The sequence below is a fragment of the Hirundo rustica genome, chromosome 18 (assembly GCF_015227805.2).
Source record: "Hirundo rustica isolate bHirRus1 chromosome 18, bHirRus1.pri.v3, whole genome shotgun sequence".
Taxonomy (NCBI): Eukaryota; Metazoa; Chordata; class Aves; order Passeriformes; family Hirundinidae; genus Hirundo; species Hirundo rustica.
In genome coordinates, this window is record NC_053467.1 from 8181195 (window position 1) to 8203562 (window position 22368).

The following is a 22368-nucleotide window of genomic DNA, read 5'->3' on the forward strand; positions in this document are numbered from 1 at the left end:
TGTGGGGAATGGCCCCGTTAGCCCGGCCCGGCGGGAGCGGCTGTTCCGGTGTGGAATGGCCCCGTTAGCCCGGCCCGGCGGGAGCGGCTGTTCCGGTGTGGAATGGCCCCGTTAGCCCGGCCCGGCGGGAGCGGCTGTTCCTGTGGGGAATGGCCCCGTCAGCCCGGCCCGGCGGGAGCGGCTGTCCCTGTGGGGAATGGCCCCGTTAGCCCGGCCCGGCGGGAGCGGCTGTCCCTGTGGGGAATGGCCCCGTTAGCCTGGCCCGGCGGGAGCGGCTGTCCCTGTGGGGCATGGCCCCGTTAGCCCGGCCCGGCGGGAGCGGCTGTTCCTGTGGGGAATGGCCCCGTCAGCCCGGCCCGGCGGGAGCGGCTGTCCCTGTGGGGAATGGCCCCGTTAGCCCGGCCCGGCGGGAGCGGCTGTTCCTGTGGGGAATGGCCCCGTCAGCCCGGCCCGGCGGGAGCGGCTGTTCTGTGGGGAAAGGCCCCGTTAGCCCGGCCCGGCGGGAGCGGCTGTCCCTGTGGGGAATGGCCCCGTTAGCCCGGCCCGGCGGGAGCGGTTGCTCCGTGCGGGTTCTGCCGCCCCCCTGAGGGAAGCGCCCCTGCCCTGAGGCGCTGCCTGCCCGCCCTCACGGCCCGAGGCGGTCAGCGCAGGTGAGGGACAGAGCGGATCGCTGCTTGCTTCTATAAAACAGGCCTTCCACAGTGGTTTGGGGACAGGAGTTTTCTTAGGGAAGAGCATACAAGTCTTGGTATCCAGTTCTGCTGTGGCCTCATCCAGGCAGGTCGTCGGTGTTCCCTGAGGGAGACACTGACCAAGCCCTCCTGGATCCTCTGAGGATTAGAGTTACCGTGAGGGGAAATTCTTCTTCTCATGGAGTATATAATGAAGAATGTCCAAAGGTTAGCTACTGCAATTAAGCGCTGGGGAAAAGGAACAGCATTCCACTCCACTTATTCTCGACAGTAATTTGTTTTCTTTCTTCTGGTGCTGTCAGTTTTCTAACAACTCCTTTCATTGTATTTTTCACAACCAGATTCAGTTTCTTCCTGCTCAGTCTGATGCATGAGTTGCCTGACCATGGTATAATGTCACTTAGAGGACAAAGACATTGATTCATCTTCCTTGGAGACACATCCTTCACCTTTGCTTCACCCTCAGCTTTGACCTCTTGTCCGAAAGCTTGTCAGTTCAGGATTAATAGTAAGCAAGACTTGATTTTATGTTGGAAATTAACCTTGAGTTACTAATTGGTTTCCATTTCAAATAAATTCTTTTGTTTAGGAATGAACCTGTGCTGTGATCCCAATAGGTGACAGGTAAAAACAAGCAGACGTGTCTTAAAATACCACAAGGCTGACCTGATAGGAGATCTCCCTTTTGAGACAACTGCCCCAGAAAGGGCTAATAGCAGATTTAATTATCTCCCTAATTATAACCAAAAAGACAACTCGAACCAGCTGCAACCAATAACAGTTACTGTGGCAGAAGAGGGCTGCAGGTGGAAAGATTAGCATGCTTTTTCAGTGCTGGACTTAAAAAGTTCTAAGTGCAACATGGAATAGGGAGGGTCAGGAGGATGGTCTTTCAACACGAGTTAGAAATCACAGAAGAGACTGGACTTTATTTTTTCCCACTATTCCTTCACTTCAGGAGGGACAGTACCCATGAGTACTGAGTGGGAAGCCAAACGGTAGCACCTGTAGTCTAATTCATGTTGGTTCTGAAAGGTAAACTTGTATTGTCCCAGCACAAGGAGTATGATGCTCAAAGAGTTTTTTACCACTGTTACCTTTTGGACTTGAGTTTAAGCCCCTGTATCAAACCATCTGTTGTCCTTAGAGGTTTTTAGCTGTTTTCATGATTCTGAAGAGGTTAGTTAATATGACAGGTCTGATGTAGTCCCAGCTCTGTCTGTGCTATCTAATTTCTTCCTAAGGCTGTGTTTGTGTGCAGCATTTTGGGTTTTGATCCAAAATGCTGCTTTTTCCTTCCAAAGTTACCTCCCAAGTCCGGCCAGCTGGCTGAGCTCTCGTATGGAAATCAGGCTAGGTATGTTTCTCCACATTGTGCCAATGGTCAGAATTGGGAAGTTTTGTAAAAGCCCTTTGGGGCTACTTTGGGTGGGGAAAGGACTGGTGAACAAACTGTTTAGATTTGATCCAGAGCTAACAGATGTTGGCTGGGTCCCTGCTTTGAGGGGGGTTTATTGCATATTCATGAGCTGATCTTTTGAGCCAATTCCAATGCAGGGAGGATGTACATCTACATTTTGTTTGCAGTATTTAGAATATAAAAGTTGCCTATATGACTGCGTATGAAAATGGATTGGGGTTTATTATCTCAAGTCCTTTCTGTCTGCATTTCTTCTGAAGCCACTCCTTCTGTCTGCATCTGCTCTGGGGTGGCCCACAAACCCCCCAGTTTATCTAGCAATTACTGTCTTCCAAGGTAGAGTCATCAGGGTATGCAGTGGGGAGAAATGACATTCTAAATTAAGAGACTCTCACACACTTGCAAGATGATAATTTGTCTGTAACAAAACTCCTCATTAGAATACTGTTAATTTCCTTTCTGTGACAATTATAGCACAGCAGTAGCTCATATGTGCAATGTGCAGAGATATTTCCCTGAAAAAAAACCCCAACAAAACTATCATCACTAGTGAAAAACAGTCCTTAGAGGAGAAAAATGAACTTGTAATTTTGCAGCAATTTCCCAATTTAGTGGTACTTTGGTGTTAAGGTAAGGAGTTTTGGGGGTTCTCCCTGTTGTTGATTGCATTTGTGTTAGACTTCACAGTTGGCATTTTCCCACTAGCATCTGGAATCAGAGATGATACAGTCCCCAACTGAGTGGAACCTGTTACCCCTGAAATTCAGCTCAGTTATTCTCTCTTTACTCTAAAAACTTGCTTCCCTCCTCCCTACAGACATCTTTAAATGACTGCTGTTTCTTTCTGTTGGCGTAGCATATTTTTGCTTATCCATCTGTTTTGAAGTTTTGATGAGGTTTAGTTTTTCAATCAAAAAGAGATTGTTTGTATAATCGCTGTTTAGTGCCTGGAATATTTTGGTAGGAGTGGTGGTGTATGAGTGAAGTGGGTTAGTGCTTCTCAGAAGGGCTGGATTTGGAATCCTGCCCTTATGCTTCAGGAGAGCAGGCTGGACAGGCTCTAGACCAGAGAGAAATGGCTCAAGGAATTGCCTTTGAATGTGCAGAAGGTCTGCTCTGTTTCACTGATGTCATTAAGGAGACAGAAGCCCTCCTGTTCATCAGTTGCACTGAAGACCTCAGAAGAGCTTTCATTTTGTTGTAATTTTCCTACCTGAATCCTGAGATAGAAAAGTTCTGTTCAGGTTTGAGGGTCCTGGTTTTTACTGCTCTGCTGTGTGCTCTGCTACTGCAGGATGGAAGATCCTACTCCTTTTCCAGAGGTATTTTAGCTGGATTTGTTTTACTTTTTGTTTTTGTGGTTAGCTGATTTTTAAACATTGTAGAGAAAAGAGGGACTCACAGCTTGGTTCTGTTCTCATGGCTGAGGCGTGTTTGATCTGGTACTGGACCTTTCCATCAAGAAAGCATGGCCTGTGGTGCTGGACTCTGCTCCGACTGTGCTCTGTCTGGCTTTTAGCAGAAAGCAGAGGCACTGGCACCAAGCGTATCAGCTTGGCTCTGCTCGCCCTTCCCCCTTGCCAACCTGCTATTTCTGTACTTGATTGCAAGAAGCTAAAACTGCTGGATTTTTGCCGGCAGTCAAGGCATTCCTCAAGTTCCTAATCCAGGCTCCAGATGGTTAAGTTGCCCATCCTGACATACAGGAACAAATAATTATGGTAAAAGGTATAAAACCCCACACCAGCCCCTCACGGTGAGACTCTGGGACAGAGAAGCGGCCTGCGGAGAGCCCCGATGAACCGGCACGTCTGGTCACCTGTCCGCGGGCAGGAGGGCAGGGCTGGAACCGGCCGGGCCCCGCCGCAGGGGCTGCCCGGTGCGGGCCACGGCCGAGGCTCCCCGTGGGAGGCGGTGCCGGCCGCGGGCTGGGGCCACCGGGCGCTGCTCCCCCGCCGCCGCCCAGCCCGCATCCTCGGACGTGTCGCAGGTCCGGGCTCTGCCTCCGAGAGCCCCCGGGGCTCCCCCCGCGCTGGGAAGGGCGGACCCCCGTCCCCGGGCGATGGCTCGGGGGAGGCGCCGGCCGTGCCCGGGCCGGGGGCACCGCCCGGCCGCAGGGGCGGGAGGCGGGGAGGGGTCACTGCCCCGGCCGGAGCTCGGCCGCCGGGATGCCGCCCGCCGGCGCTGCCCGCGCTAATTGGATGCTCCGCGGATGGAGGATTTCCTCCCCTCCCGGCTGCGGGAGTCATGAAGGCAGGCTCGGCTGCGCTTGAAAGTTTGCCAACCAGCAGCTAGGTTTAATTTCTTTAAGGATCTAGGGAGAAGGGGGGCGGGGGCTGGAGGGGGACCGTTTCCAAGCATGGGAGACAAGCTGCCGGAGCCTCACGCCAGCTCTTCCCCTGCTGTGGCTGCCGGCTCGGAGGCGGAAGAAATCGAGGTGCTGGACTCCGAGGATGTCCTACCTATGGCTGCGGAGGATGTAAGTTTCCTGTGCTCGGTATCTTCCCCCCTCTCCCCCGGGCCGGGATAATCGGCTCAAGCTATTCATAGCTGAAGCCCGGGATGGGCACAGGAGCGGGGCCGGTGACCCTGCGGGACCAGGGAAAGCCGCCGTCCCCGCCGCCCTCCCGCCGCCCTACGTGCCTCCCGTCGCTGTGTGTCTGCGGGTTCCAGCAGCCGCCGGGCTGGCTCCGTCCCCGGGGCCGCGGCTTCCGTCGCTCCAAGCCCCGGCGGCCCGGACAGGCTCCCGGTTCGCCGGGTGCCCGCGGTCCGGTGGGGAGATGCCGGTGGGTGGCGGCTGGCCGGGCAGGGGCAGCGGACTGCGCACGGAGGAGCCTGGAGAGGGGCTGACGACTTGGCTCGAGGGGCTGCCAGGGGACAGAGAGCTTCTCCAGAGTCACAGCCACCCGGAGGGCGACAGATACAAAACGCTCCCCCTCTCGGGAGCTGCTCCCTCTTCCAGCCCCCGAGCAACAAACATTCGAGTAAGTTTTCTCCTCGGCTCGACAGAGCTGATGGCTTCTCTCCACCCTCCGAGCTCAGATGGCACGTGAGGGTGGGATAACTTGGCACTGGCTCTCTGCTCACCCAGCCCAGAAGGACGCGAAGGGGTCCTGCGCACTCCAGATCTGCTCCTGCCGTGCTGACCGGCAGCGCCTGCAGAGCTGAGGCAGTTGTTCTGCATCTGCCGGACCCGGAGGCAGGAGCTGGCCGTGCACCTGTCTGGGAGGGAGTGAACGAGATCCTGCATTCCTGGTGCATCCCAGGACTGCTCACAGCTCTCCTTCCCAGCAAACTCGGCTGGGATGAGGACTGCAAAGTGTCTGCTCAGTCTGCAGCGGTAAGTGCAGGGTCTGTTCCAGCCTGTCAGGCGTCGAGCAGAGATACTAAATGTCTTTCTGGAGCGGGCTCTGGCTCGCGTCTTGCATCATTATAAAAGAGATGCTTGGGAGCTGAACCTGCAGCAATGGTGCATCCCCTCGACCCTCTCTCTACCTTTTTGATGCTGTTGGAGGAAGCCGCCCAGGCATGCTTAAAGGACAGAGCCTGCTCTTCACCCCTCAGCCCTTCCTTCTGAATCACCTAGAGTTCAGTTGCTGTTGGATTTTCCTCCCAGAGGGTAGCGGAGGAAGTGCAGTTGCTTGCTGGAGCTGCATTCCCCAGTCTGTGTTCCTGAGCACAGTGCAGTCAGGAGAGAGCGTGTGATGCAGTTCGACCTCTGCTACAGCACTGCCAGACAGTTCTAAGAGGAGATGCCTGACTCGGGACGCGTGTTGCTTTGACTTGGAAAGGGTGGCTTTCCAGGAGCTTTCACAGTCCAGATTTCCAAATCCCAGTGCTTGCTTACGTCAGCCTGTGACCTTTTCTTCTCTGACAAATTTTGTGCTTGTCTGGATGGTCCTACAAGAAAGATTTCCTGTTGTGATACACGTGGGCCCCTTGGAGTTGCTCCAGCCTCTCCACAAACACAGCCATTAACAATTCAATCCTGCCAGGGGACCCAGGAGATGCTGAAATGCTGAGTGCCTGGCAGGATTGGGCTCCTGGGACAGGAGCTGTCCCTGATGAAGTCTAGATTCTCATCCCAGTTCCACTGCTGCCTTGCTGCTTGACCTTGAGGTAAGACATCTTGGGTCAGATCCAGCTTGCAGTGTCTCACCATTACTTGCGTTGTTATTTGACTCTGGTACCTTGTTTTCTCTAATCAACAAAACTAAAGCCTGCAGCTGCGCTTGTTATGGGAAGCTGCTGAGACTTGGCAATAGATAGAATAGACAGAAGCTTGAGGTATCATGTATCATCTGCAAGTCAGAAAAGCAGGAAACGGTGTAAATGCCCTCCTTCTACTCCACTAAGACTTCCTGCTGAAATAAGCAAGCTTCAGAGCATCATCTCTGAAGATTTCACCTGCTCTGTGCTCCTCTGTGCCCCCTGAGACCTAACTGGGGGTTGATTTTGTGTTGTTGCTATTACATCTGAAAGTCTGATGGAAGTTCTCTGGCTTGGTGAGCAAGAACTGACACAAGATCAGTTCTTTATGTGTTATTAACCACAAACATATAACACAATGGAGGTTTGGCTGTCACAGCCTTGACAGTGTCTAACAGCTCAGCTGTGATGTCATTGTAGCTCTCAGAGCAGCATTCCTTAAAGCCAGGATTCAGGCAGTCCCAAAGTGTTCTGTTTAAAGTGCTGGGCTGATTTATGATGATAAATGGGAGTTTATAAATGGAGAGAGACATGGGGAGGAGGGGAGCCAACAACTTAACTAATGAAAAGGAATTCAGTGGCCTGATACCCCACTGTATCCCCAGTCAATTCTGCTTTACATTTGCCTACTATGTGAAAGGAAGTGTTCTTCCAGGACTAGATAAGACTCGCACCAGATTTCTGCTTTGCTAGTAGCACTGTGAGGAGATTTGCTTCTAGGAGTCTGATATTTGTTGTTTTACTTCATTTGTTTTTTTTCTGGGAGAGCGAATGAGGCAGAAAAAAAATGTGCTGAACAGCACTTCCGACAACAGAGCTGGAAAGGTGCAAATGTTTCTGGGGATCCTAAGCCAGTGGTTACCCCACTGCTGCCCCATGGAAGCTGCTGTCTTCTCAACTGGCCCCTAAATCCAGGATAGATTAGAGCCTTAAACAATCCATGAAACTCTGTTTCATGGGACAGTGAGGCAGCAAGTCTGGGTCAGGGAGGTGAGTTGACATCAGTCTCTCTACAAAGCATAAATCAGAGCCTGTTTCCAGCTTATTTTTTCCGTTTCTAAGTGACAAGGACTTGTGGAGTGTTCACATGGTTGTGAACATTCAAGTGCAGCTTCCTCCTATACAGCATTTTTAAGGCAGATCTGATAGAAGAAAAGATGTGGGGTAAATCCTTGCAGTGGGCTCTCTCCAGCCTTCCCCCCTCCCACCTTGCACAAGAGGAATTATCTGTTTTTCAGATGTGGACATGTGAGGTTCAGAGAACTGATGGGTTTTCAAAAAGCCTGCAGAAAGCCAGAGTTAAAAGCAAGCAGTAGACAGGGCTCTGACAACCCAGCAAAGCAATTGATGGGTCAGTGTTGGGCCACAGGATCTCAGAGGGTGATCTAGAAAAACATTGCTAATTTGTCCCTTCCCTCAGTATACACAGAGCTTTCTTGATGTCTGTGAGTAAAAGCCCCTTTTTTCCTTGCTTGCCTGCAAATAGATAAAGTGGAGAAAACAGAATTAACACGTGAATGTTTTGAGGTCATCCTAATCTGGATTTGTTAATGAAAACTGTTCTCCCTGTGTTTGGTAGATTCCCCTGCCTCATCCTCCGGAAGGGTAGGTGATTCTGGGGTGAAGAAATATGTTGGAAATGGCATTAAATCATTTGGTTATTTCATTGTTAGAATATACTTCTACAGTTTACTGCATGTTAATGTCGTTGCTCTTATACCTTTTTATTCTTTTTCCTCCCTTATGCTGCCTCTCAGCACTGGAAAGCCCTATTTGATCAGGTATGTGAACAGCTGATATATTCTCTCTGTCTTGTGAGCAAAGAGCCTAACCTCTGGTTAATTTCCTCTCTACTGGCTTTTCCCTGCATTTAAAATACAGCCTGGGAGTAATGTGCTGCATGCTCCCAGTTCTCAGGATGCTGGTGTGCAAGTCATAATTATCACAGCTGCTTTGGGCCTTTCAGTCAGTTCCTTTTCAGAGTCTTGAGGGACAGGAGCGAGCCCATCGCTGGCAGCACAGGGGCTGAGCCAAGGTGCTGCAGCAGGTGCTCTCTTTGCTGCCAGTTGTGCTGACCTTGCTTGTGGATTAAAGGATCTTCTACTCTTCAGGCAGTCAGACTAAGACCTGTAAAACCAGCACTATGTTCTTTGAAATGGCTCCCCAGCTGCTAAACTGACTTCTGCAGGGTTACATCATCCAGGCAGGACCTGCTGCTCTAAACTTGCACAGGATTAGCAAAGAATCTGCTTTTGTACCAAAGACTGTGGTTGTGTCAGGTAAATGCCTTGGGTCAGATCTGTAGCTGGCTGAAGTCAGCACAGCTCTGAAGAGCTCCTAACTATGGCTGCTGAGATTTGGGGTTGTGGGTTCTGGTTTGTAAATTGCGCTTTTAGCTGCTTTAACTGACACGTTTGCTTTGTGGTATCCCGTCCACCTGCCAGGTTGAAATGTGTAGCAGCTATAAACAGAAGGATTTTTCTAGGGTTGATTTGCTTCTAAACTGCAGCGCTCTCTTGATATCGTAAACTTTTGTGCTGTTGTGTGTGCATGTAAATGTCACCTTCTGTAAGGGAGCTTGCTCTGACGCTGGCATCATCCTGGCAATAAAGTTCGGATGGGATTTCATCCCTGCTTTATGAGGCGATAATCTTGCCTCTGTGTCTGGCTGAACTACAAAGCCAGAAGCTGTGGTGCAGCCTTCGAAAGGATGTCCTTGGTACCCTGGGGGTCCTGTTATCATTCAGCTATTAACTGAGGCTGCCTGAGTGCTCATTTATGCCCCGTTAGCCGTGACCAACTGCTAATCCACGTGTCTGGACTGCAGCAAGTTGGCTGTGGCACAGTCAGCTGGCGGATGGGAGCTGGGCATTATGATGGTTGCTCACACCTAAATTGTGTGGTGCGTTTGAATTCGCTGGGGCTCATAGGGGATGCTGCCACTGAAAAGGTGGATGCACAATAAATTGCTTGTGGTCTGGGCTGAATGTTTGTTCCAGCCACTTTGAATTCTCCTGTCTCCAACACTGGCCCTAATTTGGAGTCTTATTCTACAAGCATCCTTTGAAGTCATTGAGTCCTTGTGGGACAGGGCTGTTGGCTGGTAGCTACCTCGAGCTCAAAGAGAGGAATCTGTAATTTCCCATTGGACTTGCTTGAATAGTAGATGGGATTTTTTTCCTTCTTTTTTTTTTTCTTTTTAAGGGAAGAGAGAGTTTGACTGTTGGCTGTACGAAACATTAGGCCAGTAACAATGAAACAGGCTGTAAAGGCAGACCTTCAATAATTAGCTATGTTTCAATTAGAGCTGCAGTTGAATTTTAAATCTAGTCTATAAGGCTTTATTACCAAAGAGAATGCAACCTGTGACAACTACACGTAAGTCCTGAATAAATCAAAAATGTCCTTGTTGCCTGTGGGTAAAGCTGACGTCTTCCTGGAGCATTATATGAGCAAAGCAATGCAATTAGTCCTGCAGCAAGATGCTGTTTGTCATGGAACAAGGTTGCTATTTCCCAGCAGCAATGTGCTAGGAAGGGAGGGGAGCACTTTGTTTAGCTCTGATTGGCATCCATGGGAAACATGAAGACAGTCTTAATAACTAGAGAAAGCCCGTGTGTTGACACTGGGAACAGTTGCAGCTCTCCCTGGGAGTCAGGACCTGGCTGTGTGTGTACTTGGGCTGGAAATGGGTGGCCCAGGGTGTGTTTGTTACTCATGGGCTGGGACTGAGGCTTGAGAGCCACCCTCTCAGGTGAGACACGTGGACCTCTTCCCTTCAGCTCCCGGGGGAGCAAGAGAAGGCTCTGGAGAAAGTGTTAAGAGTCGTTGGGAATTTGCAGGCCAGTAGTCTGCGAGTGCCTTGTTGCTGTTATACTCTGTCATCCCAGAAAACTGTGAAGGAGAAATCAGCACACAAACACACAGCCTTTGAGAGGGGAAAGAAATTATTACTAATGCTTGTTTGTTTTTTTCTTTTCCTCTGAGGAGGTATTTTTAAAACTTTTATTTAAGTTTACTGACAAAACAAAGCAGCAGGTTTCTGTTTAGACATACAAAATTTGAGAGGTTTGGGTTTTTTATGATTCCCCCCCCTCCCCAGTTTAAATTAAGAATTCAAAACTTCTTGATGGAGAAATTGCTGCTCAGCCATAAAGCAATGCTTTTTGCCTGGTTATTTTAACAAGTAAAGGAGCTTAAATGTGACAAAAAGTCAGACCCAGAACTGCTTCCTATGCTTTGAGGTTCAAAGAAGCCCCTCCCAGGACAAAATCCTGACTACACTGAAGCAAATAGCAAAATTCCTCCTCAATTTAGTGGGGTCAGCACTTCACCCAAGAGTTTGGGAACAGGCAGACTCACAGCTCTTCAGTGCTGCAGCCAGACAGTTGCAGTTCAGCTGCTGCCTCATACTGTGCTTGCAAGATGTGGTTTTTATTACAAGGCCATGGCCCTCAGGCAGCTCTAACTCACTTTTATATGGGAACTTTTATAGGGATTCATACATTTATTTATTGTGCTCATAAACACCCTCCACCCCCACACACACATTAGCTCCGCATCTGCTGCCTTCTGCAGAGCCTGCACCATCGCTGCGTGCTCCCTGCTGTCTCCATGAAGAATCTGAGCTCTGAGCAGAGCAAGCTCTCTTCATCCCTCTGCAGTCACTTGGGGTTTTCTTCATTTGTTCTTCAGTGGCCAAAGCCCCACTTTTTTGTTAATCTTCTGTTAAAGCTGAAAATGCGACAATCCCAGGAGCAGCTGCTGACAGTTTCATGCTTCTCTGTGCTAATAAGATCTGTTAATTGCCTTGTACTCAGACATGAGAACATCTCCCAGTCCTTGCTGAAGCCAAGTTGCCTGATGGTTGAGAATGAGTCTGCAGATGAGTGTCCTGAGGGCCTGTTCCTGCTTTGCTATGTCCTCTCTAGGACCTCGGGCGCAGTTCTTTGCCTCCATGTCCCCAGTGCCCCTGCTTTGGCAATGACTGCAGCTCCTTGGTGTTATCCAGCCCTTGGCTGGGCTGGGTGAAAGGGCCTATCTAGGACAGCAGTGTTTGCTCTTGGGACAGACCTGCCTTCTAAAGGTGGCTTTTAACTTTGTTAGGTGCCAAGAGCTTGTGTCATCTTCTCTGTTTCTCCATCCCTATGCTGCTGAGATTTTGAGGGTGAATTAGCATTATCAGCCCTCATCTTGGAGTTCTCGCTTCTTCTCACCCATACCCTGGTTTGTAGTCATGACAACAAACTTGTTTTAAATAGACACACGCAAAACCCTCCAAAAAGACCCTCCTCACTGGCCCAACACCTTGATCCTATCACTTGTCAATCCAGGCTGTGTTTTTGTTGCAGCTGCTTTAGAAAGCCTAGATTATTCCTCCCTGAGACTTGTACGTGGGTGTGATGGCAACAGATGAGCAGAGTTTATGGGGAATTCAGAGAGATGCCAAGTTACCCAGTCTGTGTAGGCAGCTAATGGAAAACTTGAGCTCAGAAACAAGACTGTAGACATGTATTTGCCAGGAAGACTTCAGTTGCTGACACTACCAGCAGTGGGTGCAGCTGAACCTGCTCTGCCATGGTCTCATAAAGCATTAAAATATGCTTTAAAAGATGCTGACTTTGCAGCTGCCTTAAATCCAGGGCTGGTTCCTGCACAATTGAAATTGCAGAGCAATCCATAAAATTGGGGCAGCTATTATCATGGTTGGTGGTAACTGAGGAAGGGAATTATTTTGAACTTAATGATCTTTTGTGTTAACTGTCCCCTTTCTCTGGGTAGCCTTTAGCACAGGCTATTTCACACGCTGAAAAAGAAATTCCAGTTTATTTACTGGGGCAGTGTTGAGATAAACGTGACCCTTCACTTTGAAAAATTTCCCTGCCTATTGTTGCTGGCAAACCCCTGCTAGCTGTGGGTGCAAGACCTCTCCAGGCAGGCCTCACTGAGCTGTAGGCAGTAGTTTGTGCCTTAAGATTTCACCTCTTTCTCTAACAAACAACTTGTGCCTCACTGCTGGTTTGTTGAATCGCTGGGAACAGGTGGAGCACAAACTGTATTATAAAAAATAGGAAATGATGGCAGTGATAGCAGCAGTATAGGAAGGGGGGGTTGAGCCCAGGGTTGTGTGTGACCTTCAAGTCCTTGCCTGAATTTTGGACTATTGCCGCCTTTTTAGTGTTCATTGGGACATCTGTCCACATCTAAATGGAGTGGTGCTGCAGATAGGAAGCTATGGGAACTGCAATTAGGAAATAGTAATCAATTTGTTACTTCCTCTGCTAAGGTGACTGGGAAATCAGAAGTGCTGGTGGGAGGACTGTCCATGGCAATAACAGATTAGCATCCAGGCCCCAAACCAGCATCTGCCTTGTCTGCCATATCAGACACTTCTGTGCATTGCAAAGAGGAGAGACATTTTAAAATCTACAAGGATCTTTTGGCAATGCACAGAGGGGTTCTGCATCTGCCCCACGCCTTGAAGTCTAATCTCATTTCCAGTTGTCAGCGTGGGCTGCTGGAGGAGATGAAAGGCAGAGGACAGGGAGGGAGAATAGATTAGTGTGGAGCAGAGGGCACTGGGAGTGCACCTGCCTCTGCCCCGCTACCTTGAGGAGGGGCGGCAGTAGCAGCTGGACATGTGTCATCTGCTGCTCTTTGAGGCACCCAGCCATGGAGCACACGATTAATGACTCAAGGGGCTGAGCTTTTGTGAGTGATAAAGCCCTGGGATTTAGGCTGGGCTCTCAGGCCTTTTCTCTGAGCAACACCATCACTTCACATTTCTCAAGTGGTGTTGTGGTCGCATCGAGCTGCTGTCTGTGGCCACAATGCTTCCCTTTCTCCTCTCTCCCCAAACTGGGCTGACCTTTGTCATGCAGCATTAACCCTTTGACTCCTCCACTTTGGGTTGTGAGGTTGGGGGGGAAAAAAAAAAAGAATCCGTTCAAATTCATTACCCTGTGGATAGCCTTGAAGGGAAGAAAGGGCTAGTAGGAGAGAATCTGTTTTTGCTAAAGGAGATTGGTTTGCTGATGCCTTCTGGATTATCAGTTCCTCACTGTTTTCATGCAGAGTCTTTTTTGAATACTGCCTGGGAAAGGAGAGGGGAGTTTATCCTTCCCTAAGTAAAGGAGGGAAACTGAGGCATTGAGCAGCAAATACATGTCCAAGAGACTATTCCCTCTGCAGGATAGTGTCTTTTACCATGCCTGGATAAGCCTGTGTCCATCTCCAGTGTTGTTACAGAGGATGGCAATCTCCCAGCACTTCAAGGCTTATACCCAGATTTGGCACAATACCCTGGAGTGATGGCTCAGCATGAAAATGCCACATGGAAGTCATTAATGATCTTCCTGCCCCTTGCAAGATGAACAGCAAAAATGTCCCTTAACCTTCTAGTGCCTCTGTATACAGAGCACCAGGCAGCCCTTACATTGAATGTGGATCTCTGAGATTGTATTTACACCTTCCCTACAGCGTGAAGGGTTTGTGATCAGCTGTCTCATTTCTCCTTTCCCTGGCTATTTGGACACTCCTCTCTCCAATCCCACCAGCCTGTACACAGATTGTTGACTTTGACTAGTGCAAAAAGTTGGGAGTAGAAGCCATCAATATCAACCAGATATTGGCGGCATAGCAAACACAGCACTCTTAAGCTTGTGCCAGTAAAATAAATCAGGCATCTCCTGAAATGTTTCAAAGAGTCATAACAAACACACCAAAAAACACATGGGGGCTGAGTCAGTCTTACACAGCTCATGAGTTACTGGCAGCTTGATGTCTCTAGATTTGTAAAAAGCCTCAGGAGTCTTCCTACTCATTACACATTTGTGTACCTTCCACGTCTGAGCCTAGAAAGCTGCACATTGGAGTGCAGTGTCCAAGAGGGATGTTGAGCTGTGTCCAGAGCCGTGTGTCTCTGCTGCTTCCTGATCCCAGCTGCAGCGGGGGGCTTTGGAATCTCTGCTCTGCTGTTTCAGCTGAATGTGCGGGATGGGATTTAGGCACATAGATCCTTGCTAATGCATTGTTCTCAAATCCTGTCTTGCCCATAGAAAATCACTGAAGCAATAAAAACATTTAAGCTTGCGTGTTTAGAAAGAAAGAGGAGAAAAAGCCATAAACACAGAGTGGATTGATGCTGTTTTGCAAATCAGCTGGTGCATTGTGCTCTGTGGCTGTATGCTGTCATGACAGAGAAGGGGAAGAGATCATCTCATCTCCAGAGGAACAAGCCAGCTGCTTAGCAAGTGGTAACAGTGCGGAGGTGCTTTTCTACACCGTCATCACTTATGCCTGTAACATTTTCAGGACTTTTAAAGTTACTCTCTACCAGAGCTGGAAAACAAATGTTTTCACTCTTCAGTAGGAAGTATGATCCCATTGCTTTCTGGTATTTGCAGTCAGTGCAAAGTACTGGGGCACACTTGCAAATTAAATGCAGCAGTGGGAGTGTTTGAGTTTGACAGCAGCCAAGGAAGCTGTGATCTCTTTCTGCCTCCTCACTAGGTGTTGTACTATATGTTGGTCTGAAATCAGTTAAGTACCAACAGACCATGAGACAAAGTTGATGGGATTCAGCTGATGGGCTGTTCTTCTGCACCATTGTATATACAGGCTCCTGAGGAAAGCTGATCTCTGAATGCCCTGGATTTTTGTGTGATTCAAACCTTGTGTTTGCCTGCTCGAGGTGCAGCACTTCTTTCCCTCTCCCAGTCTTCTGAGTGGGGGCATTAACCCAAATTTGTCTGCTTAGGGTGACACAGCGAATATTCCGTTCACTAGAGAAAATATTTCTTGATGAAAAGTGAAGTGAAAGTCCTGAATGTTTGTGAGCCCTCTGAGTCTCACTTGGACCTTGAATTCTTTCAACTTTAAAAGTAAAACCCCACACTAGAAAGACAGAGACTTTATGTGTTCTTAGTGTCCGTTCCTGTTGCTTAGGAACAGCTATCTGCAGTGACCCTGTGTTGTTGGTGAGAAGAGTAATGATGTATGAAACTGATGTCAAATAAGCAAGATCAATCTTACCCCTAGGAACTGTTCTTCATGTTCTTTGATACTTGATGTACTTTTAAAGTAGCAAATGCTCTGGAGTCTCCTGAGTTGCGCGAAGGAAAGATGAATGAGACAGCTGGAGGCAGAGCTGTTTGTGACTATCATCAAACCTCTGGTCTGATGCACTTCTCAGGGCAGTGTTCCTGAGGAAACATCTCTGCCTCAGTGATCCTTCACAAATAGGTGCCAGTGATGATGGAGTCCCTGGTCTGCATTGCATACTTGGCTTTGATGTACAGTGCTAGTGGAAGTGTTGATGGCAGCCTGCAGCCAGTGAGGTGTAGCCTTGTTTGTCTCTTGGCAGAGAAAAGGTCAGTATTATAGAAGGTGAAAAACCGGAAGTGTCACAAAAACTATTGGAGGACCCGATCCTGAATGCTCTGACTTGCTTCAGCAAAGCACTTGAAAACAAGTGTGCCAATCGTCCTGGATTGTTTGTGTCTGACATAAACTGTATGTTTTGCCGGGGTTGGTATCAGAATGGGGTGTGCCCTAAGGAATTAAGAGAGCAAAGTGGGGTTTTAGTTCTGCCCCTTGGCTCTAAGACAGAGCCAGATGCTTGTCTTCCTGCCACTCCTCTCATATTTATCCTCACACTGAGAAATAATGGGAATTAGGACTTGATCATCTTTTCTCACTGCAGGCAGTGGCCTCCGTGGAATGATGTTGGTTTTTAGCCTTGTCTTTTGCTCTGGGGAGGAAAATCAAAGTGTTTATTGTGGTTCCTCCTTCCGTTTGAACTGCTGTCTCTTCCCTCAGCTACTCCCTCTTGGTTGCTGATTGAGGAGTTGCTTTTGCACAGAGTCCTGCAATCACTGGATTTCTCTCTCTGGGTTGTTATTCACCCTGTCAACAGGGAAGGCACAAACATTTTTTCTTCATATGTCCTCTGACAACAGCATTTAGGTCTTGGGGAAATATGTTTATTTTTGCATGGATTTGTGCATTTAAGCAGCCCTTTTGGGGAGACTGATGTGGAGAACATGGGAGATGGTCCTGCTGCTGTCCTTGGTCTCTGAGCTGTGCCTGGACACCATGGCTGGAGGAGTAACTTCCTTCCAACCTAAATAAAGTGTCTAAAGAATTTTTATTAAACTGTAAGTTTGTTTTATCACACTTGGACTTGCCAGCCCTGGGAACTGTTTGGGCAGGTCTTGTGCATATGTGTTGTGTGCAGGATGTGCCTTTGACATGTTAAATATTCTGGTGTTGTCTCCTCTGGGGCTTAAAGAACCAAAGGTAGTGATAGCCAAAATTCCTCCCAAAGAATTGTTTTAATGTGTCTGAAACAATGTTTTCCATCTTTATTCCCCCTGTGCTCCATGACCTGAGAGCTGCCATTGCTGCACTGATTTATGGGATCTTTTAGTGTTGGTACTGGTGACCAAGAAGAGACAGAAAGTCATTTGCCAGCTGCTGATTTATGACCCTAGTGAACAGTCCTGAAAAGCACAGTAAGAATTTTCTGGGCCTTATGTAGTTCCAGCTGACTGGAAGCTCCAGACTGTTATTTGACCATGTGGAGTAATAAAACTGTGAAAACTAATTAACTTTTTTGCCTACCGCAAAACAAATAAGATCATGCAAAAATACTCCACACTTGCAAGCAACAGTGACTTTATGTGTTTATAAACCTGTGTTTAATGACCAAACATGTAGTGCAATGTGTGAAGGATGTTCCTTTTGCTGACTTCCAAAGCTGAGCAGAGCTTTACTGATCACTGAGGCTCTGAATACCAGCTCGGGATATTGTTCTCTTTCATCCTTATTAATTATGTAGCTGATATGCGGGTGGAGGTTTGACACAAAGCTGCATTGGATGGTTTCTTGTAGTCTAAACCAGCCTGAATTACGCTGAGCTGCTGCAGTTCATTCAAGGAAAGATGCTCTCTGCAGTGTGAGTACTGTAGTCTTTCTGAGGTCATTCTCTGCTCGTCAGATGTAGGTGAATGAGCTCTTTCTCTGCGGGAACACCAAGGAGTTTTTCTGATGCTAGCAGAAGAGTCAGCCCTGCTGAGGACCTGTCTCCTGCGGTGGGGATGCTCTGTGTGTGCCAGCTGTGATGTTGACATCAGGGCAAAGATATATCCGAGTGCCCTGGTGTTGTGTTGCTCGCCGGTGGCAATGCACTTACCAACACTGTATAGATGATCCAGCCTCTGTCATCTGACACCAGTTCAGAGGGAGGGAATGACTGGCTGTTCTCCCTTAATCAAATTACTACGGGAACCCTCCTGCGGTCCCCTCACTGCTGCATTACTCAGTAGATACTGGATGTTTAACTCTGTGTTGTTAGATGCAAAGCTGATGATTCCTATTGTCCTTTCCTAGGCTCTATCAGTTTAGCCAAGATACTTGTCATGATTGCTGATACGGGAGCAGGTATTTGGAATCTGAACATCTTAAAAGCATGAAAACTGTGATATGACAAGATTTAAAAAAACTATTTATTCTCTTTCTGATGAATGTGCTCAAGTTGTCATGGTAGTCAGTACCAGAGCACCAGCCAGCATGGGTCTATTCCCAGCTTTAGTTTTCTCCACAAAGCTAAGTATTATTGCAGAGATACTATTAACCTAAAATAAGTGTGTGTGCATACTCACTGCTGTAGAATTCTGGTTTTCACGCATCAAATCAAGTCCCTGTGGATTTTCACCTCCCTTCCAAATCTGGCAGACAGTGAAAAAGGGAGCTATTTTTAATCTGAAATGTTCTGTGTCTTGAGTCCAGAGTATGAAAATGTAGTTTTTCTCCTGACAAGTTTCACGGATTATTGCTATAAAGCTTCTCATCTATAAAGGAAGGATAAAACTTCTTTCAGGAAGGGCAGAAGTTCTGATTTTGGGAGTTAGAGATTTTAGTTCCTTTGACAAACGGAAAAACAGTGGCAGTCACTGTCCTACTATTAAAGAATTTACCAAGAAGGAGGACCAATTTATCAGAGGAGACAAACAAAAGTCTTGTGTGGTAGAGTGGTATCAAAAGACCCAGCTCCCTTCCAGGGGGGAAGATGACAATCACTGGGTTAGGAATCATTAGGAAACAGTATTTCTGGCAACCAGAGAGATTGGCATCACTGTCAGAACGGTGCTTGCAAACATTTCATCATTTTCTTGCTGTCAGTACAGTTCTGCCATCCTGCTGGAGTGCCTGCTTAATCTGTCCTCTGGAAAGGCTGGCATGTATTGTCCAGGAGAGAAAATTAACTTCTGGTCCAAATGCAGTCTCTGCCGAGAAGAAATGGATGTAGAAAAAGTTTCCTCCTTTCCCCACTGAGTGTGCCCTTCTGTGCCTGAGCCCTGTCTGATGGGCCAAAGGGGGAGTCACTCTCCAGAGCAGGTCCATCCTTCCATGCTGAGTGTCCTGCACCCAGGGGTGTGGGAATGGGATAGCAAGTTGTTACCAGGGTGCCGATGCCGGTCTCAGCAGTAACGGCTGAGGCCGCTGGCTTCTTTTTGCTCTACAGGGAGGAAGAGGGGGAGAGGCAGAGCAGATCTGACTGTACAGGAAGGCTTGAGTTGGGGAACAGTGGAGTGCCCAGTTTTTCAAGGTAGCTTTAGGTCAGGACTTCAGGCCAGGCAGTAGGCAGGAAACCTTGGATGCAACAGGAGCATCGTTCCCATGTCAGCACTGAGCTGACACTGATGGAGCTGCTTCAGTGCAAAGCCCAGCTCAGCTTTTTTCTGGCTCCCAGTGCTGAAGGGGCTGTTTGTGACAGTCCAAATGGTCTCTGTGCTGGTACTCCTCGAACTACAACAGCTCTCACCTGCCCAGCTGCAGCCTTTTTACACAAAATTACAGCTAATGAAACACAAAGTAAGAGGTGTTCCCTGCAGTTGAATGGGCTTTTCCGTGCCAAGTAAATTTCCACGCTGGTTTGCACCTGGCAGCACGTTGTAGGCACAACTCTGGTCTTTGCAAGGGGTGTCTAACCCAGCCCATCAGTCACAGCATCCTGGCACCTGATGAGGCTTAGGGGAGCAGCCCAGCTCTGAGCACAGCAGCTCTCCCACGGAGCTGCCCTGCAATGTGCTCCTCCCTTTTCTGCCTGAGGGAGCAGAAAAGGGAGGAGCAGCAGTTGTCTCTCAGGGCTGGCTGGGTCATTGGTGTTTCTGCCTGGCCATCCTCTTGCTGGTGTTGCTCACCAGATATGTCACTGAACAGCAGCAGAGAGAGACCCAGTGCCTCGGACCTGATTAACCTCTACAACTTTATCCTGTGTCTTAATTGGATTAGCTGCAGGGGGGTGGTTTTGCTCTTGTTCCTGATTTTTTCTTAAACAGGTACTCATCACTGTGATATCTGATGGAAGCAACAAGAGTGAGTAGCAAGACTTGTGAATAAACAAGCAGGGTTTGCTTCTTCCCCACTGCTCAGCTAACAGCTCCTGCCCTTCCTTTCTAAGATACTGCTGTAGCTGATGCCTGTGAGATGGCTTTGAGTAAGTCCTGCAGTCAGATCTCTTGGGAGGTGTGGGCTTTGCCTGAACCCAGAGTCCCTCATTGGTAACTGTGGTTCTGTCACTTCAGGGAAGGATTTCTGCTCAGTAAATGTTCAAAGCAGTATTAACTTTCCATGTTCAGTTTCTTTCATCTTTTGTCCGTGCTTTTTAGTTTCCTTCAGGGCCTGATTCTTCTGCACCTCAGGGTTTTTGCATATATCACCACAGTGGCTGTGGGTTGTAGGGAATTTGCCTTATTCAGCACTGCAATAGCACTTCTTCTTCCAGGGCTTCAAAGCTGGTTCTCCACTATCAGTTCATTTAGTTTCATAGGTGAGGAAATGGAATAATGAGATCAGTAATCATATTCTGTTACAATGGGGAACTGTCTGCTCCAGACCTAAAAAAGGAATTTAATCCATTTGATTGAGGATTTGCCTCTAATTCCTCAAGGCGTTTTCTACCTGTGTGGTGCCCAATTGAAAAAAAGGAGAAACAGTTTAGAGGAGTCTTTTCCCCCATGTCTATTATTCTGCCTGCAGCACTCAGTTTCCTTTACAAGAAGCTTAAAATAGAAGTTTTTTTACTTGCCATAACTGTAGTTGGTGCTGGATTGGGCACTGGAGAGGTGATGGAGGGGTACAGGCTGCTGAGAAGCTCTCTCTTACATCTGTTTCTAGACAGCTGTGCACAAAGAGTGAATTGTAGCTGTGATATCAGGCCACAGTTCTGTTCTAGGAGGAATAATAGATGTACCAGCAACAATTTGGCTGTTACAAGATCAAAAGTGCTGTTACATTAAAGCTGGTAATACTGCCTGGCTTGGCAAAAGCCTGACAAAGCGTTCCAGGGTTTTAATGTATACTCAGATAAACTGTCTTCCACAGTGAGGCTCAGGCCTTTGAATTTAGTCCATGTACAAGAGCAAGGGTTTTAGTGACTTGCTAAGAAGGTAGCTCCAAGGAATTCCTTCTCTGTACAGGGCTTGAATGTAATTAATTTGTGAACACTGCGTGCAGCACAGTCACAGTCTCACAGCAGAGGGTTCAGTGCTTCTTGGCACCTGGGGTGCCTTTGCAGGGTGTGTGGTTGTCAGGCACGGGCACTGCTGCTGCTCCTAAAGAAAACATATGATCAGGAAGTTGAGTTATAATGGACATTACTTTCCTTTTTCAGATTTCATGCATTCATGTATTTTGTGTGCACTGGCCCCTCGGCAGCTCGCAGGCTGGCTATGTAAATTGGTAGCTGCAGAGGATGACTGATCTGTTAATAGGTGGAATTTGATGCTCATGAAATGAATGCATTTAATGTTGCACAGCAATGGTTTGCCTGAATTTTTAAGTCTCCTGAGGATCTCTTATTTGGAATTCTGTTGCTCTGGCTGTATTTGTTACAGAGAGCAATACAAATGGAGAGGCCCTGTGGTTTCTGAGGGCTGGCTGTTCTGTTGTCTGTGAGTATCACTTCACTTTTTTCTGTGTCAAATATTATTCCAAGCAAGCTGTGAAAGTGGGAATGTAATGATATCTGAAAATAAAACACTGCAGTCAAATTCATTGCGTCCACAGAAATAGCTGTCTTTGGAGATCTGATCAAATATTATTTTCCTGGAAAAGTCAAATTTTAATAGATAATTTTTCATTATCAGGCTTTCATTGAGGGATACAGATGACTAAAAAGATTTGGTGTGTCATTAAAATAAATACAGATCTTCCACTGTGGGGTTTTAAACACAAAATGAAATCCTGGCCTCTCGGAAGGGGCCTCACTTGCTTCCTTTGGGCCCCATGTTAGTTTCATTGCTGGCTTCAGAAGGGTAAGGACTTCCACTGATTTTAATTTTACAGTATTTCTTTTAGCATGCAGACATTGAAATGTTCAATTTCTTTTGCTGAGTATTTCATTAAAGGAAGCTCTGAGCCCCTTTCATGGCAGAGCATTTGTGTGATAAATTGCATTTTACAAACACATGAGGTGGTGATGATCCCTCAGATATTGCAGAGCTACCCTCTGAAAACATTGGTGCTCCTTGTTTTTCCCTTTAGCACTGTGAGACAAATACTTCATCTTTTCATCACTTCCACATGCCAGGGCTGAAGGGACAGTAGCAAATATTCAGGGAGAATATTGTTATATGCACCATAAAGTTGTGCCAAGGTGAAAGGAATATTCAGGCTCAAATGATCCCTTCCCCTGAGGCTTTTGTGATTTATTTTAATATTTTCTAAGATGAACTGCTGGATCTTTGCTACCAGCCAGTATCTTTCATGTCAGGCAAAATGTCTTTTACTTGTGCCTTCCTTGGCCACCACTGCTGCAGATAATGGTGATTTCAGCAGAGTTTGGCTGTGGAAAGTCTCTCACTGCTGTCCTAATGTGCTGCTCTGTGGGTACTGGTCTGTTCTCAAGGGATGTGTGGCAGGGTTAGACTGAGCAGTGTCTCAGTTTTGCAGCCTGAGGAAATGATCGTGATTTGCTGTGTTTCTGAGAAGGCCATTGAAAGTACCAGATTTGCTGTGTGGGCAGCAGGAATAGAACCAGGA

General features: G+C 47.7%; 1 protein-coding gene across 3 annotated transcripts in view; it reads left to right on the top strand.

Annotated features, from left to right (window-relative positions):
* Positions 1–4275: 4275 nt before the first annotated feature.
* The window catches only part of RHBDL3 (rhomboid like 3), a 62362-nt gene continuing 44269 nt past the window's right edge, over positions 4276–22368 (top strand). Inside the window, exons 1-2 of one of the 3 annotated variants that reach the window (XM_040081725.2) lie at positions 4276–4591; positions 8079–8102. In XM_040081725.2, the coding sequence (XP_039937659.1) occupies positions 4472–4591; positions 8079–8102 (144 nt within the window). In that variant the 5' untranslated portion in view covers positions 4276–4471. Of the gene's footprint in view, positions 4592–8078; positions 8103–19397; positions 19702–22368 lie in introns of those variants that run through there. The other 2 variants (XM_040081726.2, XM_040081727.2) reach the window with 2 other exon arrangements.